We start from the raw sequence: 26,653 nt of genomic DNA, 5'->3' as shown, positions 1-26,653 counted from the left end.
TCAACTCAGCATATAATACCCAACAGTTTTGATGAGGAGCTTCTTCTATGTGCATTCGCCATCCTATCCCTGTACTCCACCCCTTTCTTTTAACTATAGGCCTTGTTATCTCAACCCCCCCACCTTCTTCTTTCAAAGTCATGCCTGAAACCCTGGGAAGTTCAGTGCGACTTACTTCCAAGTACCGTATTTTTCGCCCTATAGGACGCACCTTTTCCCCTCCAAAAATGAAGGGGAAATGTGTGTGCGTCCTATGGGGCGAATGCAGACTTTTGCTGAAGCCTGGAGAGCGAGAGGGGTCGGTGCGCACCAACCCATCTTGCTCTCCAGGCTTCAGGAAGCTATCCGCCCAGCCCGGCAAGCTCCCAGAGCAATGCCAAAGCTGTGCGCAGCTTCGCCATCGCTCTGGGACCCGTTCTGGGGGCTGGGATCCGGCGAAACTCGGGCTTCCCCCGCCCCCAGCCGCGCAAGCTCCCAGAGCGATGCTGAAAGTGCGCTCACCTTCGCCAGCGCTCTCCGACCCGCTTTGGGACCCCAAAGCGCAACATCTGGGGGTTAGGGTTAGGGGGTCAAATCCACGGGTTAGGGGGCGCAAATCCATGGGTTAGGGGGCGCAAATTACTTGCCTTGCCCCGGGTGCTGACAACACACTACGCCACTGCTCGGGTTACATACTCTTCAGGTTACATACGCTTCAGGTTACAGACTCCGCTAACCCAGAAATAGTACCTTGGGTTTAGAACTTTGCTTCAGGATGAGAACAGAAATCATTCTCCGGCGGCGCGGCAGCAGCAGTAGGCCCCATTAGCTAAAGTGGTGCATCAGGTTAAGAACACTTTCAGGTTTAGCACGGAACTCCGGAACGAATTAAGTACCACTGTAGCTTAGAGGGCCTCATCAAACCTAAATCCGGCCCTGGGGGTTGGGGGTTGGTTTGGATGACCCTCGTGCCCCTTTTCCAACTTCGCGATTCCGCGATTGCCCTGCGCTGCCGCTTTTCTCGCTCGCGCGCGCTCTCGAGCCGGGCGTTTGTTTGCTGAGGAGGCGTGTCCGCCGCCTCCGCTTCCGATAGGCTGTTCTCGGGCGGGCGCGCCCGCGCGTGAACACGCCTCCCCCGCCCAGCCCAGCCCAGCAGCCGGCCGGCACCTCCTTGGAGTCCCTCTCTCCGGACCACGTGACCAGGCTCCTTGGCGTGGGAGCCGCGCTCTGACCGGCCGCCGTCACGCTCGGCCTCCCATTCGCCCGGCGCCTCAGGAAGGAGAGGAAGGAAAGGAAGAAGATACAAAGTTTCCAGCGGGGAGAAAGACAGACTTTCCCGAGCCCCGGAGTCTTCTCCCGGCGGTAGGCTGAGGACTTGGCGGCCTCTCCCAAAAGAAGGGGGGGGCAGAAGTAGGGTGGGGTCCCCCTGAAAGTTTGGGGTGACTTGAAGTTTGAGCTAAGCCAGGGCAGGGGGGAGGCAGGACCGCAACAACAAACACCCCCCCCCAAACCATAGAATGGTAGCGTCGGAAGCACTGCCGAATTTACGCACAGTATTAAGCTAAACATAACATATTTAGCCGCCCTGAGCCCGGTCTTGGCTGGGGAGGGCGGGGTATAAATAAAAATCTATTATTATTATTATTATTATTATTATTATTATTATTATTATTATTAAACAAGCTATAGCTTAGGGCCCCCCAAAAAAATTAAAGGGGAAAAAAAAACCCTGGATGTACATTTCTAGTATATAAGATAAGAAACAAATAGAATAGATAGATAAACTTTATTCGCATTAGCCAACGGCCATGGCAACATAAAACAAGCAATATATACAAATAAACAGACAGCAGTTGGTAAAAAGGGCAATCAAATGACCAAGGTTATCGTTCAGATAGTGGCCCTTAATCTCATTGCACCCTCGATAAGAACAAATAGAATAAAACCTACGTGCAGGAGCGCACCCCCCCCCCAAAAAAAATTTAAAGGTAAAAAAACTGGATATAGATTTCTAAAATATAAGATAAAAAACAAAATAAAACCTACATACAGCAACAGTGTTTTGTGTAGGCTCCTATGATGTAAGTAATGGGCCCGCAATCATTTATGTTAGAGCTTAATTATTTCACTGTTTGTGCTTCAATTCGACAATGACTTTGATAAAATACATATTTTGTTATGTTCAAATGGCTTTAGATACCTGTTAGGTCCATAAATTGCCATATAGCATATATTCAACACACACACACACACAAAAAAAAACAAACCAGTGACAGTTTGTTGCTGACAGAGGACAGCTGGACATATAAAGGGCCCCGTTAACCTTCAGTAGCTTAGGGCCTCATCAAACCTAAATCCGGCCCTGAATGGTAGCGTCGGAAGGGACCCCCAGGAGTAATCTAGTCTAACCCTCCCCAGCAAAGTTAAAAGACTCCCCAAGGGAGGGCCAGCCAACCTCCTGGTTTAAAAAAATCTCCAGTGAGGTGCCGAAATCCCAATAGAGCAGAAAAAAAGACTATTTATGCGACCACAGCTGCTCGGATGCTGTTGGCCCAGAGATGGAAAGAAGTCCTTACCAGAGAAGAATGGCAGATTTAAGTTGATGGATTATGGCGAAATGGCAAAAACGACCGGAAGAATCGGAAATTTTAAGAAGGAATGGGGGAAATTGATAATTTATCTTGAAAACCATTCTAAACAGTTAAAATCGTTAGTTGGGTTGGACTAACACATGTAGTTTATCATTGAATTTTGGATATAAGAGGCGTAAAAGATTTGGATTATTATAAAAGATGCAGGAGGAAATAATCAGCAGTAAGACCCACAAAGGGGAGGCGGCATTCTTTGGAGTCTTGTTTTTATGCTGTTTCTTGGATATGTGATTGTAAAACATGAATATGAAAAATAAAATAAATATTTTTAAAGGGGGGGGGGAAATCTCCAGTGACAGAGGAACCCCCGGGAAATTGGCTGTTCCAGCTAAGAAATAGTGGACTCGGTGTTCTGCTTCTCTACCCTCCTGTCCTCAGGCTCTTTGCAAAATTAGATATTTTTTTTAATAATGCAAAAAAATTGCTGAGACTTTTGGGAAGTGGAAGCTGGAGTGAAATATTGCAGCAGTGGAGTGGTGGTTTCAGCCAGCCAGCCCCTTCCAGGGTACTCCATTGCATTCCTCCCCATGTTTCTTCCCCTCCCTTGGGAAAACACAGATATTCTGCATCCACTGGGCATGCTCTTTCAGCTGCTTGGGTGGTTCCCTTTTGAGTTTTCTTCTCACTCCTTTTTAGGGGTGGAATTCCCTGCAAAATTTAGTCTCCTCCCTCCATAAATTCTGTGGTGCATCCCTTTTGTGCAGGAGTGGCAGTGTTGACTTGGAGAATTGCGTTTGCTAGTACTGTAGCATGTAGCTAGGTGTGGCTCGTGTATTGGAAAGACTCCTGGGAGTTGAGTGGGGAGATGCTTGTTTTTTAAAAAAGTGACTGCAGCTGCAGTCCTGTACTCACTTAGGGCAGATTCACGCCACACATGTAAAGCACATCACTTCCCTCAAAGAACCATGGGAGCTGTAGTTCCCTCATGGAACTACAATTCCCGAATTATTAGCTAAGGATAATTAAAAGTAATAGAAAATTAAGAAATGCAGAAGTATGATAAAGAACAGAAAATCATCAGAGGTGTTGACGGAAGTCAAAATATTGCATAAGATGTGAAGATATGTTGTATGACTGTTGGAACTGATATGTTAAAAAATCAATAAAAATGTATTATTATTATTTTTAAAAAGGAACTACAATTCCCAGTACGCTTAACAAACCACAGTTCCCAGGATTCCTTAGGTGAAGTCATGTGCTTTAAATGTGCATTGAATGTGCTCTAAATGCATGATGTGCTTATGTCCTTAGTTGGGAGTAAGTTTTGAAGCATTCAGCATGACATCTGAGTACATATGCATAAGTGGGTGGGATTTTTTTAAAGAAAAGATGTGTTTCTTTCTCCTCTTTGTTTTAATGTATTCTGTCAGGGTTTTGTCTGTCTGTTTGGTTTGTTTTAAGTCACTTTTCAACTAACAAATTTAAGAAATAAAAATAAAAAATGCAGTCTGGGCCAAATAATAAATTATGATCATACACATATAAGCCACTTACAACACATAACAGGTGTTTACTGCATGAGCAGTAAACAGCAATAGATAACAATAGACTGCAATAACAATTCTATTAATAGAGTTGATAAATGCTCATGAACATTAAATCAGCAAATTAACAATTCATGAATGCTCCATTGAATAAGTGTTATTGTTTGGCTCCTTAAGTCAAGGTTGCGGTTGCCCAAATGGAATGTCTAGTTGCCATTTTGGGGCAAGACTGCTCTAAAGGCTTATTTTTCAAATGATGGACTGTCTGTGATTGATTCTCAGTTAAACATCTGGCTAGTTCAGATGACAACCTTGAGCTAGGTTAAGAGCTTTGAGAACTTAAATAAGAAAAGTCACTTGAATCCAGAGACAGTCCACATTTATATTGGCCCATTTCACAGGGCAGAAAAAGCAATTCGGTTCTAGAAATTCATTCCAATTGTGCAGATAAAATATAACTGATAGAATTCTGCAGGAAGGGATATTGCTGTTGTTGTTTAGTCATTTAGTCGTGTCTGACTCTTCGTGACCCCATGGACCAGAGCACGCCAGGCACTCCCCTTCTATTTGCCAGGAGGTGATGGGACCAGTGGCCATGATCTTCATTTTTTTGATGTTGAGCTTCAGACCATATTTTGCGCTCTCCTCTTTCACCCTCATTAAAAGGTTCTTTAATTCCTCCTCACTTTCTGCCATCAAGGTTGTGTCATCTGCATATCTGAATATCTGAGGTTGTTGATATTTCTTCTGGCAATCTTAATTCCGGTTTGGGATTCATCCAGCCCAGCCTTTCGTATTAGTGTGTGAAAACAGTCCAGATCCAATGATCTCCGCAGACAGTGGAGATGCCAGGTGCCATTACGTGGTCACAGGTGGTCAAAAGCCAGGTGCGAAATGTGCCTGGCGCCTGGCTAATTTCGAACACTGGATAGAGTGGGGCATTCAGGAAAGAATATATAGATGAAAGAACTCTTCATATGTTCCTTTGTATTCCTCCTTTTCTCCCATTCAGGTGTGATGCCTCCTAAAAGGCATGGAAAAAGCAACCTCCCCACTCCTCTTCAAGAAGGGGTAATACTGAAAGACACCGAAAAAAGAGAGTGGAGACTAGGTCGTATGATTGGCCAGGGAGGATTTGGCCTAATCTACCTAGGTAAAGTATAGATCATCACCTGAGTCATTGCAACGTGCTGCCTTTACTGTTGGTGATTTCTGTGTGCTTGTGTTCCATCCTTATAACTGTTAGTTCTTCAATCTCTGTGTTGGTTTCATCTCTTAACCAGTTCAATCTTCGTGTTGCTTTCAAACACAACTTTATAAGGCACAGTTGGGGGTACTTGAGAATTTTGCTCCTAAATCATCCTTTCGCAACCTGGTACCTTCTAGACATTTTGGATGACAACTTGCGTTATCTCTGAGCACTGACTGTGCCTGATGGAAGCTGTAGTCCAATGAATATGGAGGACACCAGGCTGAGGATAGCTATCCTAGATTACCCTATTCCCGTCTCTAAATTATTGCCATGCAATTTTTAACCCAGCACAGATGCTGGTAATATGTAATTTCTGGGTTCTCATGACTTTGTTGTTGTTTAGTCGTTTAGTCGTGTCCGACTCTTCATGACCCCATGGACCAGAGCACGCCAGGCACTCCTGTCTTCCACTGCCTTCCGCAGTTTGGTCAGGCTCATGTTTGTAGCTTCGAGAACATTGTCCAACCATCTCGTCCTCTGTCGTCCCCTTCTCCTTGTGCCCTCCATCTTTCCCAACATCAGGGTCTTTTCCAGGGAGTCTTCTCTTCTCATGAGGTGGCCAAAGTATTGGAGCCTCAGCTTCACGATCTGTCCTTCCAGTGAGCACTCAGGGCTGATTTCCTTAAGAATGGAGAGGTTTGATCTTCTTGCAGTCCATGGGACTCTCAAGAGCCTCCTCCAGCACCATAATTCAAAAGCATCAATTCTTCAGCGATCAGCCTTCTTTATGGCCCAGCTCTCACTTCCATACAACCCTAAATAGCAACACTGATGATATTCCTGACTCCTACAGCTTCAGAAACCACTGTTTGACTTTCAGAGCTGACGTTAACCTTTAGGAGCAAGAGTGAATTTTTCTGGATGTCCCTCTTGGCACTGGAAGCTTAACTGGGCTACGCATGGTGTCTTCAGACACATCTCAGCTCCTGACCATCTGCTGTCCTGTCCCTGTGCCCATTCAGAAGGTGCCATGCCAGTTTCAACAGGGTCTAGGTGCCAATTCCACAACACAGCCAGTGCCACAGCGCCAATTTAAGGGAAACATATCTTTGCGGATTGTCTGTAATCCGCCTAACAGCAAATATTTCTGCATGTTCCTCTTTCTAACCCATTGGCTTGCATCTGTGCTGTTGGTTAACTGAAAGAGGAACAAGGAGCCTAAGAGACAGTGGCCAAATGAAATCACTTCCACCATGCGGGATAACGTTGGGAGTAGAAAAGGCTAAGGAGTAAACCCTGGAATGAAATCCCTAAGGAGGTTGATGGCGCCTTGTACACCTCCTTGCAGCAACTCCTGCAGCCAAGCTGGTCCCTAATGTATTGCTCTGCTTTCCTTTGGAGCACATCAGCAAGGCCAGGAGGGGTCATCTGGGCAGCCCAGTGCCTCCATACACACTGCCCAGGCTGGGGAGGTCACTACTGTGCTGCTAATTCAGCGGTTTGACTTCACCCCCGGTGGCACACTCCATTGTCTCTCAAGACCAACAGATGCCAATAACAATAGATTGAATTTCACTTCAACATTGGCATCTGTCTGGATGCGTCCAAATAGTCATGTCACGCTGAAAGACTGACTGTTTTGTGGGGATGAGAGATTTTGCAGCCAGGATCTGACTTGATTACAAGCATGAAGGAGACAGTGAAGAAGATGGGTGCGCAGAAACATAGACCTATGAGAGAAGACGTTGCTAGACAATTACAGCTTTGATATCAGATAGCTCTGTCTGTATAGATCTTCTCTCAAAAGTAACATAATATTTCCCCTGAGCTCTGCAGGCCTCAAGCTTAAGTAAAACACTTATCCACAGACTGAGCTTCACTTAACGTCTTTCGTGCATGTTAAGACTTTCACAATGTTGTTGTTTTTCTAAAAGGGTCTACTGGACCATATTTAAGTTGAGTTTGAAAACATTGCTATTTTTTTAAACTTTCTGGTGCTGAAATATGCCTTCCTAGCATGGTTATTGTGATGTTAGTGCAGTGTTTCTCAAACTTTGGGTCCCCAGCTGTTGTGGCACTGCAACTCCCATCATTCTTGACCACTGGACCTGCTAGCTAGGGATGATGGGAGTTGTAGTCCAGCAACAGCTGGGGACCCAAGTTTGAGAAACACTCCAGTATGTACCGCATTTTTCGCCCTATAGGATGCACTTTTCCCCCTCCAAAAATGAAGGGGAAATGTGTGTGCGTCCTATGGGGCGAATGCAGGCTTTCACTGAAGCCTCGAGAGCGAGAGGGGTCAGTGCGCACCGACCCCTCTCGCTCTCCAGGCTTCAGGAAGCTATCCCCCCAGCCCCGCAAGCTCCCAGAGCGATGCCAAAGCTGCGCACAGCTTCAGCATCGCTCTGGCTCCCGTTCTGGGGGCTGGGGTCGGGGGAAGCTCGGGCTTCCCCCACCCCAGGCCCCGTGCCTGGGGGGTGGGAAATAATCCCCCCCCCAATCTAGGTGCGTCCTATAGGGCGAAAAATACAGTAAACCTAGCAGAAGAATAATTTCTGAGGAACACTGGTTAAAAAACCCCACCCTTCTTTCCCTGTGTATGTGCACGTACACAAATACACTTTCTTGAGGCCATCAGTGTTTGCAAAATGAGCATCTGTTGCCAAAACCTCCAGCAGCAGCAGTGAGATCAGCTGTGGACAGGAGTTGGGGAATTCTATTTAATTGCCAATAGGCATAGCTTTTTTGCTCTCCCCCAGTGTGCAAACTTTGCCTGCAAATCCGGCTCCCTAAGATCTATGGCAGACACTTTTCTCCATTATATTCCAAGAGATGATTGCCACGAAAATGAACCGCTGTAAGTGAAAGCTGGCAGGCTCCAGCTGGCAGACCAAACCAGCAAGTTAACTTTGTCGGACTTCTGGGTGCTGTGGTGCCAGGCTGTCAGTGAGCGGGGAGGCGGAGAATGGCAATTTCCTCCAGAAATGTGCTCCAATGTTGCTGCTTGCTTATTAAAACTAATAAAAGCTGTGGGGGAGCGCCATAGCTCAGTGGCAAAGAACATGCTCTGCATGTAGAACATCCTGGGCTCAGTCTCTCTAGATAGGAGAGCAGAGGGAGACCAGTAGGAATAGGCAGTTCAGGTTTAGGTGGGTCAAATAGCTGGTGCATATGGGTTTCGTTTGTGGAGAGGCTGTAGCTCACTAGTAAAACATCAGCTTTGCATGCAGAGGGTCGCAGGTTCAATCCCTAGGATCTCCAAGAAGTTCAGTTATGTTTGATTTCATGAAGAGTTGTTAAAGGGTTTTCATTCAGGTGAAGGAAAAAGAAACCTAGGCGTTAATGTACTGTGCAAAGGACCTGTGTTTGTACACACATGACCTCTGGCCTTGAAGTTGTTCTCCAGAGTTTGTCGGATGGGGTGACCAGCTTCTTAAGCCATGTCGAAGGGAGGAAGGCAGCTTACGCTGTAGCACCCAGCTGCTTGCAAGCTGGTTAATCACATTTCTATAGTAGAATAGGGATGCGGGTGGTGCTGTGGTCTAAACCACAGAGCCTAGGACTTGCCGATCAGAAGGTCAGCAGTTTGAATCCCCGCGACGGGGTGAGCTCCTGTTGCTCGGTCCCTGCTCCTGCCAACCTAGCAGTTAGAAAGCATGTCAAAGTGCAAGTACTGTGGTACCTCGTACTTAATTCATTCCGGAGGTCCATTCTTAACCTGAAACTGTTCTTAACCTGAAGCACAACTTTAGCTAATGGGGCCTCCCGCTGCTGCCACACTGCCGCTGTGCGATTTCTGTTCTCATCCTGAAGCAAAGTTCTTAACCTGAGGTACTTTTTCTGGGTTAGTGGAGTCTGTAATCTGAAGCGTATGTAACCTGAAGTGTATGTAACCCGAGGTACCACTGTAGATAAATAGGTACCACTCCAGCGGGAAGGTAAATGGCATTTCCGTACGCTGCTCTGGTTCGCCAGAAGTGGCTTAGTCATGCTGGCCACATGACCCGGAAGCTGTACGCCGGCTCCCTTGGCCAGTAAAGCAAGATGAGCGCCGTAACCCCCGAGTTGTCCGCGACTGGACCTAACGGTTAGGTGTCCCTTTTTATAGTAGAATCAGATTCTACTTCCATTACACCACCTCTCACGAGCTTGTTCTTCAGAGACGTTTTGCACTGCAACTCCCATTAACCCCAGCCAGCATGTTCTAGGTAGGTCTGATAGGACTTGTAGTAGTGCAGAACATCTGGAGACCGCTGGCTGCTGGTGCTGCCTTGCACTTAAATTAAAAAAAGAGGTGTTCCAAGCTTCTTCCAAATCCTAACACTTGGGAAATCACATGGTGTGCATTCTAGCGGGATACAAGTTGTTGGTGTAGCTAGAGGTAGAAGGAAACTTGAGTTGTGGGGGGCGAGTCAAGGAGTGGTGGTAAGGCAGTCAAGGTGGACCACCTGTGACTCACATTAGGGAATCTTTGGCCATGTTCCTAACCTGCGGCATTCCTACATCATGCTTTTCATTTGAGTGTTCATTTTATCCATGGAGGCACAGGTGATCTCAGTGGCTGGAAGCGCCTCTTAGCATCTGTGCCTGGTAGGACAGCTTTGACCGTTTCTGGACCACAGCAGTTCAGGCATTGGTGGCTTTTAAGATTGGATCGCCGCAGTGCACTCTTGTTGTGTGAGGCTTCCTTTGCACTTGACGTGGAAACTGCATTTAGATCCTGCTGCCAGCATATTATAATAATAATAATAATAATAATAATAATAATAAGAAATTTTATTTATACCCCGCCCTCCCCAGCCAAAGCTGGGCTCAGGGCGGCTATCAACAATCAAAATAGCGTTTCTGCCTGGCATAGCTGTCAACTTCCCCCTTTTTTAAAGGGAAATTCCCTTATTCCGAATAGGATTCCTTGCAAGCAAAGGGAAAAGTTGACAGCTATGCTTCCCGGAGGTGTCCGCTCATTGCTGATTTGTTACCAGGTCAAGCTCATTGCGTTACTATTGGAAGAGAAAGCCCTTGACAGCTTAGGACCAGTTTACCTGTCAGATTGCCTTTCCTGCATATGTGCCCACTCAGGCATATAATATATATATTATAGAATCATAGAGGTGGAAGGGACCCCAGGGGTCATCTAGTCCAACCCCCTGCAATGTATGAATATCAGCTAAAGCATCCATGACAGATGGCCATCTAACTTCTGCTTTAAAAGGTTATATAGATATATAAAAATTCTGAACAATTGAAACGAAAAGAAGCAGATATCCCTGCGGTAATATAATATAATATAATATAATGTAATATAATATAATATAATATAATATAATATAATATAATATAATATAATATAATATAATATAATATACAGTGGTACCTCGGGTTAAGTACTTAATTTGTTCCGGAGGTCCGTTCTTAACCTGAAACTGTTCTTAACCTGAAGCACCACTTTAGCTAATGGGGCCTCCTGCTGCTGCCATGCCGCCGGAGTCCGATTTCTGTTCTTATCCTGAAGCAAAGTTCTTAACCTGAAGCACTATTTCTGGGTTAGCGGAGTCTGTAAACTGAGGTACCACTGTAATATAATATAATATAGGCCTTTAACATTAAGTGACGTAATCTTCAATGATTTCATCGTGAAATATAATTGTAAAGAGAGAGTGTCAATTTAACTTTAAAAGTTGGGAAAGAAAGTATGAGAAGAATAAGACAGAAAAAGTGAGAAGAGTTTCAGTTGCAGATTATTTGTCTTTTACCCTTATTTTACTGGAGAAAATGGTGCAAGGTTTGAGTTTCTATTGCTCTGGCCTTGCTATCTCATCTTATTCAGTGTTCTTAACCAGCTGATTTTTCCTTTTCCTTTCTTTCAGTTTTCGGGTCATAAAATAAAATTATCAGACGTAAGGTCTCGTACAAAGTTATTGGTAAAGTCCAGTTAAGTTGGGTTTGTATGGAAGGTGCTAATCATTCAAAATCAATGATACTATCTTCAATTATCTTCAGTTCATTTTAATTTTATTGAATAAATCATTATTCCTCAACAATCTGTTTTTCTTCCTTTAACGGACAAGTTTCTTTTTATTTCAAATAATGATTGGTTGTAAGGTTGTAATTTTGACTTTATTAATTATAGTTAAAGGCTTTAACTCAATAGTTCTATCTCTTTCTTGATCAGTTTGGTCCCAGTTACATTTTCATAAAGATATTTTAAAGTCTCTTATTCTTAAGATAATTTAAATCAAGTCTTTAAAGTTAATTATAATTATAATATTTGCATAATGGCAGAAGCACTTAATGGTATGCAACAGTTTCATGTGAATTTGGACTTAGTCTCCAACTTCACTCAAGGACCAGTTACTTTTTAGCATTGCCCTTAGTGTGATGTCCATGGTGTGGCCCTTCTGGGTGTTATTGGACCTCAATTCCATATGCCCCGCGGAGGACCCTACAGTCTGCAAACAATAACGTCTTGGAGGTCCCGGGCCTCAAGGAGGTTAGACTGGCCTCAACCAGAGCCAGGGCCTTTTCGGTCCTGGCCCCAGCCTGGTGGAATGCCCTGCTGCAAGAGACCAGGGCCCTGCAGGACTTGACATCTTTTCACAGGGCCTGTAAGACAGAGCTGTTCCGCCAAGCCTTTGGTCGGGACCCAGACTGACCCCTCTCCTCCTACAATACCCTATATATGAGGCCTCTCTAACTCCTCTCACTGGCTCATATAAATAGCTGAGCTTGGTGAGTACCTAAGGTTCCCAACCCCTACAGTCATAATTTGCCAGTTGACTCCGTATTTGATTTTAATCTGATTTTAAGATGTATTTCAGTCGATTGCTGAATTTTAAGTTTTAATGTATTTATATTTTGCCCTGAGCCCCGTTATGGCTGGGGAGGGTGGGATATAAGTAATTTATTATTATTATTATTATTTATTATTATTTATTAGGCATATTTCTTTTTTAAAAAATATAGTTTTATTGATTTTTACATAACATTTCCAAAAATCATACAATATATTTTCTTACCTTATACAATGTTTTGGACTTCCATCAACCACATCTGAAGATTTTTCAATCTTTATCACTTAATCTGCATTTCATTAGTTTCACTATTACTTTTAATAGTCCTTCACTAATAATTCTCTTCATACTTTTCTCTGCAATATTTCGCATAGTCCTCCTTACAAAACTTATAGCAATCCTACTAGCGCAGTCTGTTGATTACAATTGCTTTTCAAATAATTCACATGTTTACTCCAGTCCTCTGAGAATCTCTGATCCCACAGGTTTCGAATCCTTCCTGTCATCTTATCTAATTCTGCATAGTCCATTAATTTCGTCTGGCATTCTTCTTTCATCGGTAATTCTTCTTGTTTCCATTTCTATGCCAATAGTACTCTTGCTGCCGTTGATGCATATAAAAACAGTTTATTATCCTGTCTATTAATATCCTCCCCTACAATGCCAAATAGAAATGCTTCTGGTTTTTTTTATAAATGTATATTTCAACACCTTTTCCCATTCATATTAATAATAATAATAATAATAATAATAATAATAATAATAATAATAATTGTTGTTATTATTATTATTATTTCCCCAGCCCAGCATGGCCATCATCATCATCTGTATGGTCACAGGGTATATTCACCCCTAGTTTAGCAGGTTAAACCACAGAGCCTAGGACTTGCCAATCAGAAGGTTGGCGGTTCAAATCCCCGCGACGGGGTGAGCTCCTGTTTCTTGGTCCCTGCTCCTGCCAACCTAGCAGTTCGAAAGCACGTCAAAGTGCAAGTAGATAAATAGGTACCACTTCAGCGGGATGGTAAACGGTGTTTCCGTGCGCTGCTCTGGTTCGCCAGAAGCGGCTTAGTCATGCTGGCCACATGCCCCGGAAGCTGTATGCGGGCTTCCTCGGCCAATAAAGCTAGATGAGCGCCACAACCCCAGAGCTGGTCACGACTGGACCTAATGGTCAGGGGTCCCTTTACCTTTACCTTTACAGCAGAGGTCTTTAACCTTTGGCCATCAGGTTGTTCCTGAGCTCCAACTCCAATCATCCCCTGCCACCGTGGCCAATAGTTAGGGACGATACAGGTTGCAACATATGGAGTGCCATAGATTAGCCACCCCAACCCACAGCCTTAATGCCTCATTGCCCATCTTTGAGTGGAAAAATGGGGTACAAGTAGTGTAGTCCCCATTCTGCTCCACAGAACCTGGAGAAGAACCACAATGGGGGTGGGGTGGGGAAGAAGACCCCAAAGTCATTTGGAAATTGATTGTTGTCCATGGCAGTTGATCATTCCTGCAGTGCAGCCGGAGCTAAATAGGGAATTTTGGCAGATGCATTTTGTCATATTGCCACGCTGCATGGGTTGGAGAACCTTGCCCGCTTCTGCCCAGGTCTGCTCTTCCTCCTAGAATTTGTGGGGACTTGGGTTCCGGTCTTTGCTCAACCACTTGTTCCCTGGATGGCTTTGGAGCAAGTTGCTGGGGTTATTTCGGCTGCATTTTCTCATCTGATGAAATGGGAATATATAGGAATACAGTGGTACCTTGGGTTACATACGCTTCGGGTTACATATGCTTCAGGTTACAGACTCTGCTAACCCAGAAATATTACCTCGGGTTAAGAACTTTGCTTCAGGATGAGAACAGAAATCGTGCTCCGGCGGTGCGGCAGCAGCAGGAGGCCCCATTCGCTAAAGTGGTGCTTCAGGTTAAGAACAGTTTCACGTTAAGAACGGACCTCCGGAACGAATTAAGTACTTAACCCGAGGTACCACTGTAATAGTAATTGAAGGAATGAAGAAAATGGGTAAAGGTCTACATGAGGTTCTTGTTATGCAGTGAGAAGATATTTTAATTGTTGTCACTGCTATTGTTGTTATTGTTACTATGTTTTTGATTTTCTTGATACTATTTGTGTTCTTTACCTTATTTATATTGCCCAGAGGTGTTTAGTTATTAATCTGTTTAGAGAAGCATTTAAATAAATGGTGTTGTTTGTTATTACGCAACAAGGTCTGTATGGGACTTGTCATATTGTCTCTGCTGATGCTTAGTTTAAATTCTGTTCATAGCTAGAGAGATCAGTTCATCCGTAACCCACCTCTCTCTCTCTCTTTCCACCCACATTCTGTCCTGCAGCTTCCCCTCGCCTTGATGTTCCCGTAGAAGACAGTGCAGAGCATGTCATTAAAGTGGTAATTTTCATACCTTTTTAAAAATCAACTTCCTTGGCAAAGGGCTGTAAGTTACTGCAAGGTCCTCTCTGTATGTCCTTTTTGTTACGCATTTGTGATGATTTGAACTCACGATGATATTGGGGCAGTTATACTTGATCATGCTTTCAGTAATGTTTGCGCCTTGGGGGTAGACAGACTGCTTTGTCTCATGTCCTGTAACTTCCTGCTGAAATCCTGTAACTTTGCACACAACAAGAATTCCAGGGTTTGTTTGTTTTGTCCCTGGAGTGCCCCTCCAGATGGCAATAATGCAATAACATGGGGAAAGCACCACAGAACAACTAATAAAACAGAATGATGTGTGGACAGCCCATTATAAATCCACCAGTGTTAATACTTGCAGAATACTTCTGCAAACAAACCCCTGTCTGGAGGGGCCTTAAAAGGTAAAGGTAAAGGGACCCCTGACCATTAGGTCAAGTCATGACCGACTCTGGGGTTGCGGTGCTCATCTTGCTTTATTGGCCGAGGGAGCCGGTGTACAGCTTCCGGGTCATGTGGCCAGCAGGACTAAGCCGCTTCTGGCAAACCAGAGCAGCACACGGAAACACCGTTTACCTTCCCGCCAGAGCAGTGCCTATTTATCTACTTGCACTTTGACGTGCTTTTGAACTGCTAGGTTGGCAGGAGCAAGGACCGAGCAACGGGAGCTCACCCCGTCGTGGGGATTTGAACCGTGACCTTCTGATCGGCAAGTCCTAGGCTCTGTGGTTTAACCCATAGCGCCACCCCTGGAGGGGCCTTAAGAGTGCAATGTATCTCAACAGATGCTGAAATCTATCCTGCAGTTCCTCAATGTTGCTTTCCCTACATATGAGACTTCTATTATTATTTTTGCCTTGTTTTCAATGCAATTTCACAATGTCTATAGGCCTTGTCCCTAACAGCACAGCATAATTTCCTGATGTACCTTCTAGTATTAATATTCATCCTTATTGGAGTAATAATTCTTGCTCTAGATTTGCAGAATGGAGATGGCAGGTGCACCTGGGGGGGGGCAGTTCCACAACCTAGGAGCTGCCATGAAGAATGTCCTCTCCTAGGCCACCTCACCACCCTGAACGGGGCACAGTGGAATTGCCAAAAGTCCCTCCTCTGCTTATCTTAACACCTGAGAGGGTTTGGAGGGAAGGAGACCTGTGTAAACTTGCACAGGAGAATTTCCTCTTCCTTAAACGTGCACCCTCAGAATCTGCTCCAGTGGGCTGGGAGGAGGTCCCCCTAGGATAGACTTTTGGGGGTACATGGGCAGAGGACAGTAAAGTCCTACACTGGAATCAACCCCGTTATCTATCCTCTTTATTCATTTTTCACAACTTTATCGCATCCTTCCTCTAAGGACATTACAGTGATGTATAGGGTTCCTCACCACAACCACCAGCCTTCCCTTTTTCTTTCCAACAATTCTGTGAGGTTAATTATATATATATAAAAACAGCTTTGATGAAGCCTCCACAAAAAAACTCAACAACTCTGGTCAATTCAATGGGTAGATCACTGCCAGTTTATTCATAGTGGGAGTAGATCACAGTCTTTTGGAAGCTGGACATGCCTGGTCTAAAATATGTAACCGTATGAAGCTTTGTGGCCTGAGGGTTTTTTTAATTTTGGGGTGCCTCCAGCCATTGTTCAACTCTTGAGATGTTTAGCTGGTGATGTGATGTTTAGCTGGTGATATAGAATGATGTTGAAAAACAGATATCGCCCAGCCCTAGTTGTGAGCGACATTCATTAACTGGATGGGTCCAGTGCATCTGCTTCTTTGTTTTTTAATGCAGGAATATCTTGAAAACGGACCTTTGTTTTCTGAACTGAAATTCTACCAGCGAGCTGCAAAACAAGAGCATAGTAAGTGGAGTGGCAGACGAGTCGAAGCATTTACGCACTTCTTATAGTGCAATAAAGCTTTTCCAAATACAGAAGCACACAGTTGTTGTCTTCCGCAAATGTAGTTGCGTGTATTATTATTTCCATGCTGTTATTTTCTACTAACAGTTTCGAAACATGTGTTCTTAACGTTGTACACAGCCTTGGGATCTTTTGATGAATCACATATAAATAGAATAAATAATAATAAATAAAAACCGTAAGCTCAACTGTTGTTGTTTTTTAAAAAACCTTAAACAAGCAAGCATATTTTTTAAATAAAAAAAAGAGGAAACTTCTTTTTTAAACAATTATGTTCTTTACATTTTTGCCAGTCAAGAAGTGGATGAAGCTGAAACAATTGACATTTTTAGGAATTCCTTTCTTCTGGGGAGCTGGCCAGACTGAACATAATGGCAAAAGGTAAGGAAAACGCACACACACACACACACACACACACACACTATGTAAGTGAATAAGAATCAGCATTTTTGAGGGTGGGGAGTTCAGTTGTCCATTTCCTGAAAAGGAGGAGGAAGCTGTTTAGGTCAGTGGTAGACCTCATGGTTTGCAGACTGAAGCTCCCAGCTGCTGTCCCCGTGGTTTCTCAAATTCTTCTTCTTCTTCTTTTGGCGATCACTCGTAGCTGAGTAAGATTGTCTTCCATAAACACAGTTTTAAAAGTGAGTCAGTAAATGACTGTGGAGGCCAATTCTGGATCCACACCTCCTTCCACAGTGGGGACATTGGTTTCTGGGCGGGAGTTGATCACAGTGTGGATTTGCCAAACGTACCTTCCTCTTAGCACGTTTCTCCCTTGCATCCTGAGTTCAAGCGTCTTCAAAACCCATGACACCTTTGGTAAAGGCTGTTCTCCTATTTGAGTGCTCACAGGCCAGTGTTTCCCAATTGATGGTGTTTATACTACTTTCTTAAAATATGCCTTGAGACAGTCTTTAAACCTATTTTGCTGACCGCCATTTCCATTTTTAAGTTCAGACTAGAGTAGTTGCTTTGGAAGACGATAATCAGGCATCCGCACAACATGACCAGTCCATCGAAGTTGATATTGACGAATCATTGCTTTGACACTGGTGATCTTTGCTTCTTCCAGTACACTGGTATTAGTTTGCCTGTCTTCCCATCAACGATGTCTCTGAAAAATGTTACACATCACTTGGGAAGACAGGCAAACCAATACCTCTCAAATTAGAAGAAGGCGTAGCATGGGGGGTGCAGGGGGGGCCGGCCGCACCAGGCGCAACATCTGGGGGTTAGGGTTAGGGGGCGCAAATCCACGGGTTAGGGGGCGCAAATCCACGGGTTAGGAGGCGCAAATCCACGGGTTAGGGGGCGCAAATTACTTGCCTTGCCCCGGGTGCTGACAACCCGGGCTACGCCACTGGTCTTGAGTAGTCCAACTACCGACTGGAGCATTAGACCCAGTGGTCTAATCTGCTAAAAGGCAGTTTAGTGCAGTCCTAGTGCATGGACCTGTGTACACAGTCCTTCCCTTGATCTCTCGCGCTGAGTCCCTGGTTTGAATTGCTGTGTGGTTTTAATAGGATTGTTTTGTTGTGGGTGCTTATACTTTAATGTCTGTGTAATGGCCTTTTATACTTCGTAGAAGCCTATTTTAACATTAAGTGGTACATATATAAAGAAACAAAAAGAAGAATACGTTTTGTTGCTTATATTTACAAGGCAACAAGCCATGACATTCCTATGCTTATGTCTCTCTGTGTGTGTTTTATATAGTTACAGATTTATGGTGATGGAAAGGTTAGGAGAGGATCTGCAAAGCATCTTTGAAAGAGGAGGGCGAAAGTTCAGCAAGGGAACGGTTCTACAGATTGGTGTCCGCATGGTGGGTATTGGGCCCTTAGCAGTACAAAGCTTGAAGGAAATGTGTGTTGTCTAAACAGTCTCTAACAGATGCTTGTGTACTGTTAACCTGAAAGGAGCTCCTCTAATGGGGAACTTCTGCAACGTCATCCAGATGCAGATTGCTGTGCCATTTTCATAAGTTATCGTTAAAGGAATTACCGTATTTTTCGCCCTATAGGACACACTTTCCCCTCTCCAAAAATGAAGGGGAAATGTGTGTGCGTCCTATGGGGCGAATACAGGCTTCACGCACCTCTCCACAAGCAGCGGGAGCCCAGCGCTGGGCTCCCGCTGCTTGCGGAGAGTTGCCTGCATGCTGAAGCCTGTGCTCACTGAGCTCAGCGCGTCCAGGCTTCGTGGACCTCTCAGCAAGCAGAGAGCTGCCTGTTTGGGGGCTGGGGTCGGGGAAAGCTTGGGCTTCCCCCACCCCAGCCCCGCGCCTGGGGGGGGGGAAATAATCCCCCCCCCCTTTATTTCCCCCCCAAAAAACTAGGTGTGCCTTATGGGACGGTGCGTCCTATAGGGCGAAAAATACGGTACATATTGCTTCAAAAATATTGGGTTGTATCCAACCAAGTTCTACTCAGATCTGTTGATGTTAACCCAAGTTAGCCATGCCTGTCAACTTTAATGGGCCTTCTTTAACCAGGAGTAACATTGAATACAACTCATTGCTTTCTTTTTCCATAGGCAGATTTAATTGAATGAAGTTGATACGAATTACTGAGATGAAGTTTTTTCATCACTTGTTGTTTACTCATTGATATTGGGGAGGTTGTGTATTGTGGTAGCTGGGGAGGCTGTACTCAGCCATGAACCTTGTACAGTGGTGCCTCTGGTTACAAACTTAATTTGTTCCAGAGGTCCGTTCTTAACCTGAACCGCTCTTAACCTGAAGTACCACTTTAGCTAATGGGGCCACTGCGCTGCTGGTGCGCAATTTCTGTACTCATCCTGAGGTAAAGTTCTTAACCCGAGGTACTACTTATGGGTTAGCGGAGTCTGTAGCCCGAAGTGTTTGTAACCTGAGGTGTTTGTAACCCGAGGTACCACTGTAGATGGGTTTAGATCAACATTGCAATGCCTCCCTCACCCCCCACTTTCATCGCAAGTTAAGAAAATGATCTGCTTTTCCTCTTCAGCTTATTGCTTTCCGACTAAAACTGGCTGACCCACTGGCCTAATATCAGTATGACTCTTAGTTTCCTTTGCAATTTGTCTTTCCCCCTCTCCTCCACTAGCTGGATGCTTTGGAATACATACATGAACATGAATACATTCATGGGGACATTAAAGCAGGAAATTTGCTTTTGGGCTACAGAAATCCACATGAGGTAAGCATCATATTTTGCTTGATTGTTAAATTTGTTTTGGTGGGATGTGTGCTATACAGTCGTACCTCTGGTTGTGAACATGATCCGTGCGGGAGGCACATTCGAAACCTGCAGCACTCGCAGCCTGAAGTGCTGCACATGCGCGTGACGCGATTCGGCGCTTCTGCGCATGACATCATTTTGTGCTTCTGCGCATGTGCGAGCACTGAAACCCGGAAGTAACCCGTGCACAATTTCTGCTTCGATCCCATTCATTGTCCATTAAGAATATGATCTTTTAGTGTGGCAGCACCTGAACATTGGAACTCCCTGCCTATGGATATCTGTCAGGCTCCTTCGCTGTACTCTTTTTCCCCGGCACCTGCAGAAAACACTTTCATTTAGACATCAAACCTACTCAGATGCTTAGAAAGCTGGTGCGAGTTTTAACCTGTTGTTAGTCTATTGTCCCTTTTAACTCTTCAGGTGTCTTAAATTATTGTTGCTCGTTTTTCTTAGTGATGGTTTCGTTATATTATCTTCTCCCCCCTGCAAAACCACTTTGAGGTTCTTTTGTAATCAAGCAGTGTGTAAATTTTATGAAACAAATAAATAAAATCGTGACTGCAGTACGAGTAGGCAGTACCTTCTTTTTGTTTTAACTTAAGACAGTTTATACGGGACGCGGGTGGCGCTGTGGGTTAAACCACAGAGCCTAGGACTTGCCAATGAGAAGGTTGGCGGTTCGAATCCCTACGATGGGGTGAGCTCCCGTTACTCGGTCCCTGCTCCTGCCAACCTAGCAGTTCAAAAGCACATCAAAGTGCAAGTAGATAAATAGGTAGCACTCTGGCGGGAAGGTCAACGGCGTTTCCATGCGCTGCTCTGGTTCGCCAGAAGCGGCTTAGTCATGCTGGCCACATGACCCGGAAGCTGTATGCCGGCTCCCTCGTCCAATAAAGCGAGATGAGCACTGCAACCCCAGAGTCGTCCACGACCGGACCTAATGGTCAGGGGTCCCTTTACCTTTAAGACAGTTTATATATAATCATAAGAAAACATTTTAAGAGTTGAAAGTGCAGTATGCAGACGGGTTTTTGAAGTGTAGCGCATGCACGCTAAAGCAGTTTCGGGCGGCTCGGGTGTAGCTTTGCACACACTGTGAGGACTTGCCTTCAAAGTGGTCCCTGCAGCTTGAAATCCTTCGTTCAGCTCCCTATGCACACCTTGGTCTTTGTGTCCATGCACAGGCCAGCTGGATGAGACTCCCTGTCTGCAAATGCCACTGAAGTGGATGGGAACTCCTTGCGCCCCAGGGACGAATGCTTTGGAGAGATCAGGTGTTGCATCTTGCAGCGCGGTTGATTGCCGCTTTGCTGCTAATAATGCTGTCGTTGAGTTCTTGCAGCCCTAATTAAGTTGGCCTGCTAATACACTGCTGATCCAGATTTGTTGCTGAGCTAACAAAGCAATATATCTCGCCAGGTTTTACATGGCAGCTCTGTTGACTAAAACAATATACAGTGGTGCCTTGGTTCTCAAACGTCTTGGTACTCAAACAACTTGGAACCCAAACACTGCAAACCCGGAAATAAGTTGCAAACTTTTTTCGGAAGCCGAACAAGCTCCATTGTGAGTGTTTCGCTTCTGATTTGAGTGCCACACTTCTGTTTTGAGTGTTACGCTGAGCTCTGTCTGTTTTTGGTATATATTTTGCATTTTTGTTTTTGCGGCTCTTTTTTGTGTGTGACTGTGTGGAACCCAGTTCAGCTACCGAATGATTGATTGTCTGACTGCAGTACATTATTTATTGCTTTCATTTTATGGATCAGTGGTCTTGTTAGATAGTAAAATTTTCATGTTAAATTGCTGTTTTAGGGGTTGTTTTTAAAAGTCTGGGGCGGATTAATCCATTTTTCATTACTTTCTATGGGAAAGTGTGCCTTGGTATTGGAACGCTTTGGTTTTCGAACGGACTTCTGGAACAGATTAAGTTTAAGAACCAAGGTACCACTGTATATGAAAGGATGAAATACATTCCATGTTTTTAATGCCTTCCCCTCAATATCTTCTTTCTATAGTTGTGATGCTTTTCTGACATTAAGTCCCCTGCTCATGATTCCTGCACTGCTAGGGGTGGGGCTAGACAACCAAACTCTACAGTTTTATGATTCTAGGTTGTGTTTAGTATGATTTATAGGAGTTTAATTCTGACCATGATTGCTCTTTGGGATCCTTAAAGGTAAAGGGACCCCTGACCATTAGGTCCAGTCGTGACTGACTCTGGGGTTGCGGCGCTCATCTCGCTTTATTGGCCAAGGGAGCCGGCATACAACGTCCGGGTCATGTGGCCAGCATGACTAAGCCGCTTCTGGAGAACCAGAGCAGCACACGGAAACACCGTTTACCTTCCTGACGGAGCGGTACCTATTTATCTACTTGCACGTTGACGTGCTTTCGAACTGCTAGGTTGGAAGGAGGAGGGACCGAGCAACGGGAGCTCACCCCGTTGCGGGGATTCGAACCGCCGACCTTCTGATCAGCAAGTCCTAGGCTCTGTGGTTTAACCCACAGCGCCACCCGCGTCCCTTAGTTTGTGATAATTCTGTTGGAGTTGAACCTGCTTTTGATGTTGTCGTTTAGTGCCTATATTTGCATGCACTGCCTAAAGGCTCCCAAACAAGGCAACAGTTAAGTGCATGACTTTAGACTCTGATTTGCTAGCTTTGCCAGTTCAGACATTACACTAAACCTCAGGGTGAGGAAGGGAAAATCCTAAGGGCCAGATTCTTTCATAGGACAACATGCTAGGGATAAGTGAGGCCAGATGCAAAAGTGCGGGAGGAAGGCAGTATGCCCCACAGTAGCCAGAGGTTTCCATCCTGGCAGGTGAGAATCATAGAATCGTAGAATTGGAAGGGACCCTGAGGATCATCTAGTCCAACCCCCTGCAATGCAGGAATATGCGGTTGTCCCATACAGGGATCAAACCTGCAACCTTGGCGCTATCAGCTCTGTTCTCTAACCAACTGAGCTTTCCAGTCAGAAGCACAATGTTCAATGACACATTCCTGCCAGGCAAAACATCACTCAAAGCAGCTGTTGAGGGCTGCGGGAATCCCTGCACTAAGACATACAGTGGTACCTCTGGTTGCAAACGGGATCCGTTCTGGAGGCTGGTTCGCAACATGAAAAGAGAGCAACCCGAAGCGCCATATCTGTGCAGGTGCACAGCGCGATTTGGCGCTTGTGCACATGCGCGAAGTGCGATTTAGCGCTTCTGCACATGCGCGAGCGGCAAAACCCGGAAGTAACCCTTTCCAGTGCTTCCGGGTTGCTGTGGGACATAACCTGAAAGAACGTAACATGAAGCAAATGTAACATGAGGTGTGACTGTAGTTAATTCCAAACCAGGTTTAAGAAAAGCTTTCTTACAATCGCCTTGAGGGCTTTTTCTTTCTTTCTTGTTTTACAGTCAAGTGGTATGTTAAAATTTGTGAAATAACCAAGAAAGTTTGTGTCGGAATTTTATTAATTTCTGCTGGAAATTTCCATTCCAGAATATCTGCTTTTCTTTCTTTCATTCATATATCTATATCTATATCTATATCTATATCTATATCTATATCTAATCATCTATATCTATATCATCTATATCTATATCTCTAGCTATCTCTATCTCTATATATCTATATATCCATATATCCATATATCCATACATCTCATACCACATAGAAGTGTTTTATAATGATTTTTGTCTGAAATGTTCCCAGCATTATAGGCAATGCAAAGCACACACACAGCAACAACAATGGGGGGTGTAAAGCAAGTAATTATTTGTTTACTCGTATGGGAGTGAGAAAGGCAAGCAAATAAAACCAGCCCTCTCCTTTTCCTTTGACCTCCTAAATGATGTGTTGGGAATTGTAAGATGATCGGAATCTGCTGACCTCCGGAAGGTCAGCTTGCTGCTGATTTCATTCACTTGCAGGGAAGCGTTAGGCCATTGAGCGAATCTTCAGGGCAAAAGAGCCTCTCTTTTTATCAATAAGCCTCTTAACGTTTTGAGGGTTGTTGCAGTGCATCAGGAGAGGGTGCTGAGCCTTCTGCCCTGGCAATAGCCTTCAAAGCGCTTCTTGGACTGCTGTGTATTTTTCAGTTCCGTGTAGCTGCTAAGGATCAGGTGTGAAGCATGTACTTTATGCCTTGAGCCATCAGATAATTACAATAAGATTTAATTGAAATCTGAATCGATGAATAAATAAAATACTTGAAACATCCACAACAGTTGCTCATCCAGCGTTTCCTTGGAAATATTCAAGGAGTATGGTTCCTCAAATTATCTGACCGGCTGCTTTCCTTGACCAAACTGCTCTTACATTGAGGAAGAGCTTCCTCACTTTTGACCAAAATTTTGTCTCCCTGTCTCGTTACATCTGTGACTTTTTGTCTTAAGGCTGGTGGAATCTTTCTTCTTTCAGAGTTTATTTTATGGCATCCTTTCTGTTCCGTTAAAAGTTGCTTAAACTACTTTGGAAAGTGCTCTAAAGCATGGGTAGGCAAACTAGGGCCTGGGGGCCGGATCCGGCTCAATCACCTTCTCAATCCGGCTCGTGGACGATCCAGAAATCAGTGAGTTTTTACATGAGTAGAATGTGTGCTTTTATTTAAAATACATCACTGGGTTATTTGTGGGGCCTGCCTGGTGTTTTTACATGAGTAGAATGTGTGCTTTTATTTAAAATGCATCTCTGGGTTATTTGTGGGGCATAGGAATTCATTCATTCCCCCCAAAAAAAATATAGTCTGGCCGCCCACAAGGTCTGAGGGACAGTGGACTGGCCCCCTGCTGAAAAAGTTCGCTGTCCCCTGCTCTAAAGTGTCCCCCCCCCCTGCATTTAAGCAGTGTCAGAATTGCAGTTGGCTAGCCACAGTTCGTGATTTCCAAATAATAAAATAAAGCATATCTCTCTGTGCCTAGATGGAGGCAATGCTTGGGCAAGGCTGCCTCTTACATTGAGCTAAGCTCAATGACAAGGGAATGCCAGCCAGTTCCACTTAAGTCGCCTCTTCCGTCACAGTGACTTGACGCATTATTGTCTTTCCAGCTCGGCTAGGTTGGGTAGCAAGCAGCATGAATCTGCTAGAGGATACGGGAGGAAATAAGAGTCGGTCGACCTGACAAAACTTTATGCCTTGTCCCAGATTTCCAAACGCCGCCTCCAGTCTTTAATCTTTGTATTGCAGTTTGTACAGGTCGTCAGGTGAGAAATATAATCAGTATAATCTTTAAAAGCTGTTGCCCCTGCAGGAAGAGAAAGCTGCAGTCCTGGTGACACGCTCCAAATAGGCGCAGAAAATGCAGCAGCAAGAAACAGGGTCTCCCTCCCCTTTAAGACACAGACCAGCCATCCCAAGACTGTAAATCTGCCGGGGGCACAAACAGGAGTCAGTAATTTTAATAGAATCAGCTACCAGATAGCCTGACTGCCTTTTTTTGGTGGAGAAAAAGAGAAAAGGGAGACGGAAAAGAAAGAAGCCCATCAAGAGCAATATAATTAAATTAAGAGCAAGGTCAGGCTGGCGCTGTTAATATATATATATATTTTCCAGGGCAGGGATTTGCCTGCCAGGAAAGCACAAAACTAGTTAAAGAGTGATGCGGAAAGTAGTTTCTCCAACTTAGCAGCTTGCAAATTAATGCAGTGATTTTCTTAACGCTGGTGATGCTTCGAAGGTGTTGGTCGGGAACACGAGCCTTAAGGGCAGTGGCTGTTGCTGCTGCTGCTGCTTAATGTCCACTTATTATTGCCAAGCTTTTAACAGGTGCTTATTCTCCGAAGACTTTGGGCTGTTTCTTCGGTGGTGCTTTAACTCCATAATTTGTTTTTTTAACGTATCTTTTCACGTTTAGTCTAGCGCAGGGGGTAGCCTGTCCGGTAGGTGGGGAGTTACACTCCCTTGAAAGGAGCAGGTCTGCATCTTGCAGGTGCTCCTGGATTCAGCACTGTCGCTGGAGGCTCAGGTGGCCACTGTACTCCATGCATGGGACGTGGGTGGCACTGTGGGTTAAACCACAGAGCCTAGGACTTGCTGATCAGAAGGTCGGCGGTTCGAATCCCCGCGACGGGGTGAGCTCCCGTTGCTCGGTCCTGCTCCTGCCAACCTAGCAGTTCGAAAGCACATCAAAGTGCAAGTAGATACATAGGTACCGCTCCGGCGAGAAGGTAAACGGCATTTACGTCTGCTGCTCTGGTTTGCCAGAAGCGGCTTGGTCATGCTGGCCACATGACCCGGAAGCTGTACGCCGGCTCCCTCGGCCAGTAAAGAGAGATGAGCGCCGTAACCCCAGAGTTGGCCATGACTGGGATTAAAAGGACATTGATTCTTTAATTAGCCAAAGGCCTGGGAGAAGAGGAATGTTTTCGCCTGGTACCTCAAGTTACGCAATGAAGGTGCCAGGTGAGCCTCCCTGTTGAGATCATTCTACAAATGGAGAGCCACTTCAAAAAAAAATGCCCTTTCCCGCGTTGCCACCCTCTGGACCTCACATGGAGGAGACACACAAAGAAGGACCTCAGAGGATGATTTTGGGGTCTGGGTAGGTTCATATGGGGAGAGGTGGTCTTTGAGGTATTGTGGTCCGGAGCCGTTTAAGGCTTTATCGGTCAAAAGCAGCTGTTTTAATTGGGCAGGAAGCTAACTGGCAGCCAGTGCATTTGGGCCAGGTTTGGTGTAATACGCTCACACCTTCTTGCCCCACTGAGCAACCTAGCAGCCAACTTCTGCACCAGCTGAAGTTTCCGAACCGTCTTCAGAGGCAGCTCCACGTATAACGCATTGCAGTAATCTAACCTAGAGTTTACCAAGTCAAATTGGCATGCTCTATATGAAAGTTCATTAAACAACTGCTCAGCAAGGCGGCTATCAGATTCTGAGAGCGTAGCTGGGTTTGCTTGAGACATCGCCCCTAATGGGTTACCATTTCTTCCTTATTGCTGCCAGACTCAGACATGGCAAAACTGACAACTGGGGGGGCC

At 44.9% G+C, this 26,653-nt stretch overlaps 1 protein-coding gene and 1 long non-coding RNA gene across 2 annotated transcripts in view; one reads left to right on the top strand and one right to left on the bottom strand.

Annotated features, from left to right (window-relative positions):
• Nucleotides 1-1,116: 1,116 nt before the first annotated feature.
• Nucleotides 1,117-26,653, top strand: part of VRK2 (VRK serine/threonine kinase 2) — a 72,191-nt gene continuing 46,654 nt past the window's right edge. The window contains exons 1-7 of the mRNA XM_083432683.1: nt 1,117-1,341; nt 5,127-5,267; nt 14,450-14,505; nt 16,326-16,395; nt 16,749-16,836; nt 18,172-18,280; nt 19,542-19,634. Of these exons, the coding sequence (XP_083288809.1) occupies nt 5,132-5,267; nt 14,450-14,505; nt 16,326-16,395; nt 16,749-16,836; nt 18,172-18,280; nt 19,542-19,634 (552 nt within the window). The 5' untranslated portion in view covers nt 1,117-1,341; nt 5,127-5,131. The remainder of the gene's footprint in view (nt 1,342-5,126; nt 5,268-14,449; nt 14,506-16,325; nt 16,396-16,748; nt 16,837-18,171; nt 18,281-19,541; nt 19,635-26,653) is intronic.
• LOC310673712 lies at nt 9,586-10,483 on the bottom strand. The gene is made up of 2 exons (XR_014509208.1): nt 10,136-10,483; nt 9,586-10,029 (listed from the first exon to the last, which is right to left on the bottom strand). It is a non-coding gene; the product is annotated as an uncharacterized lncRNA (long non-coding RNA).

Source organism: Podarcis tiliguerta (assembly GCF_965153285.1).
Source record: "Podarcis tiliguerta genome assembly, chromosome: 3".
Taxonomy (NCBI): Eukaryota; Metazoa; Chordata; class Lepidosauria; order Squamata; family Lacertidae; genus Podarcis; species Podarcis tiliguerta.
This window is presented reverse-complemented; position numbering and strand designations above follow the sequence as displayed.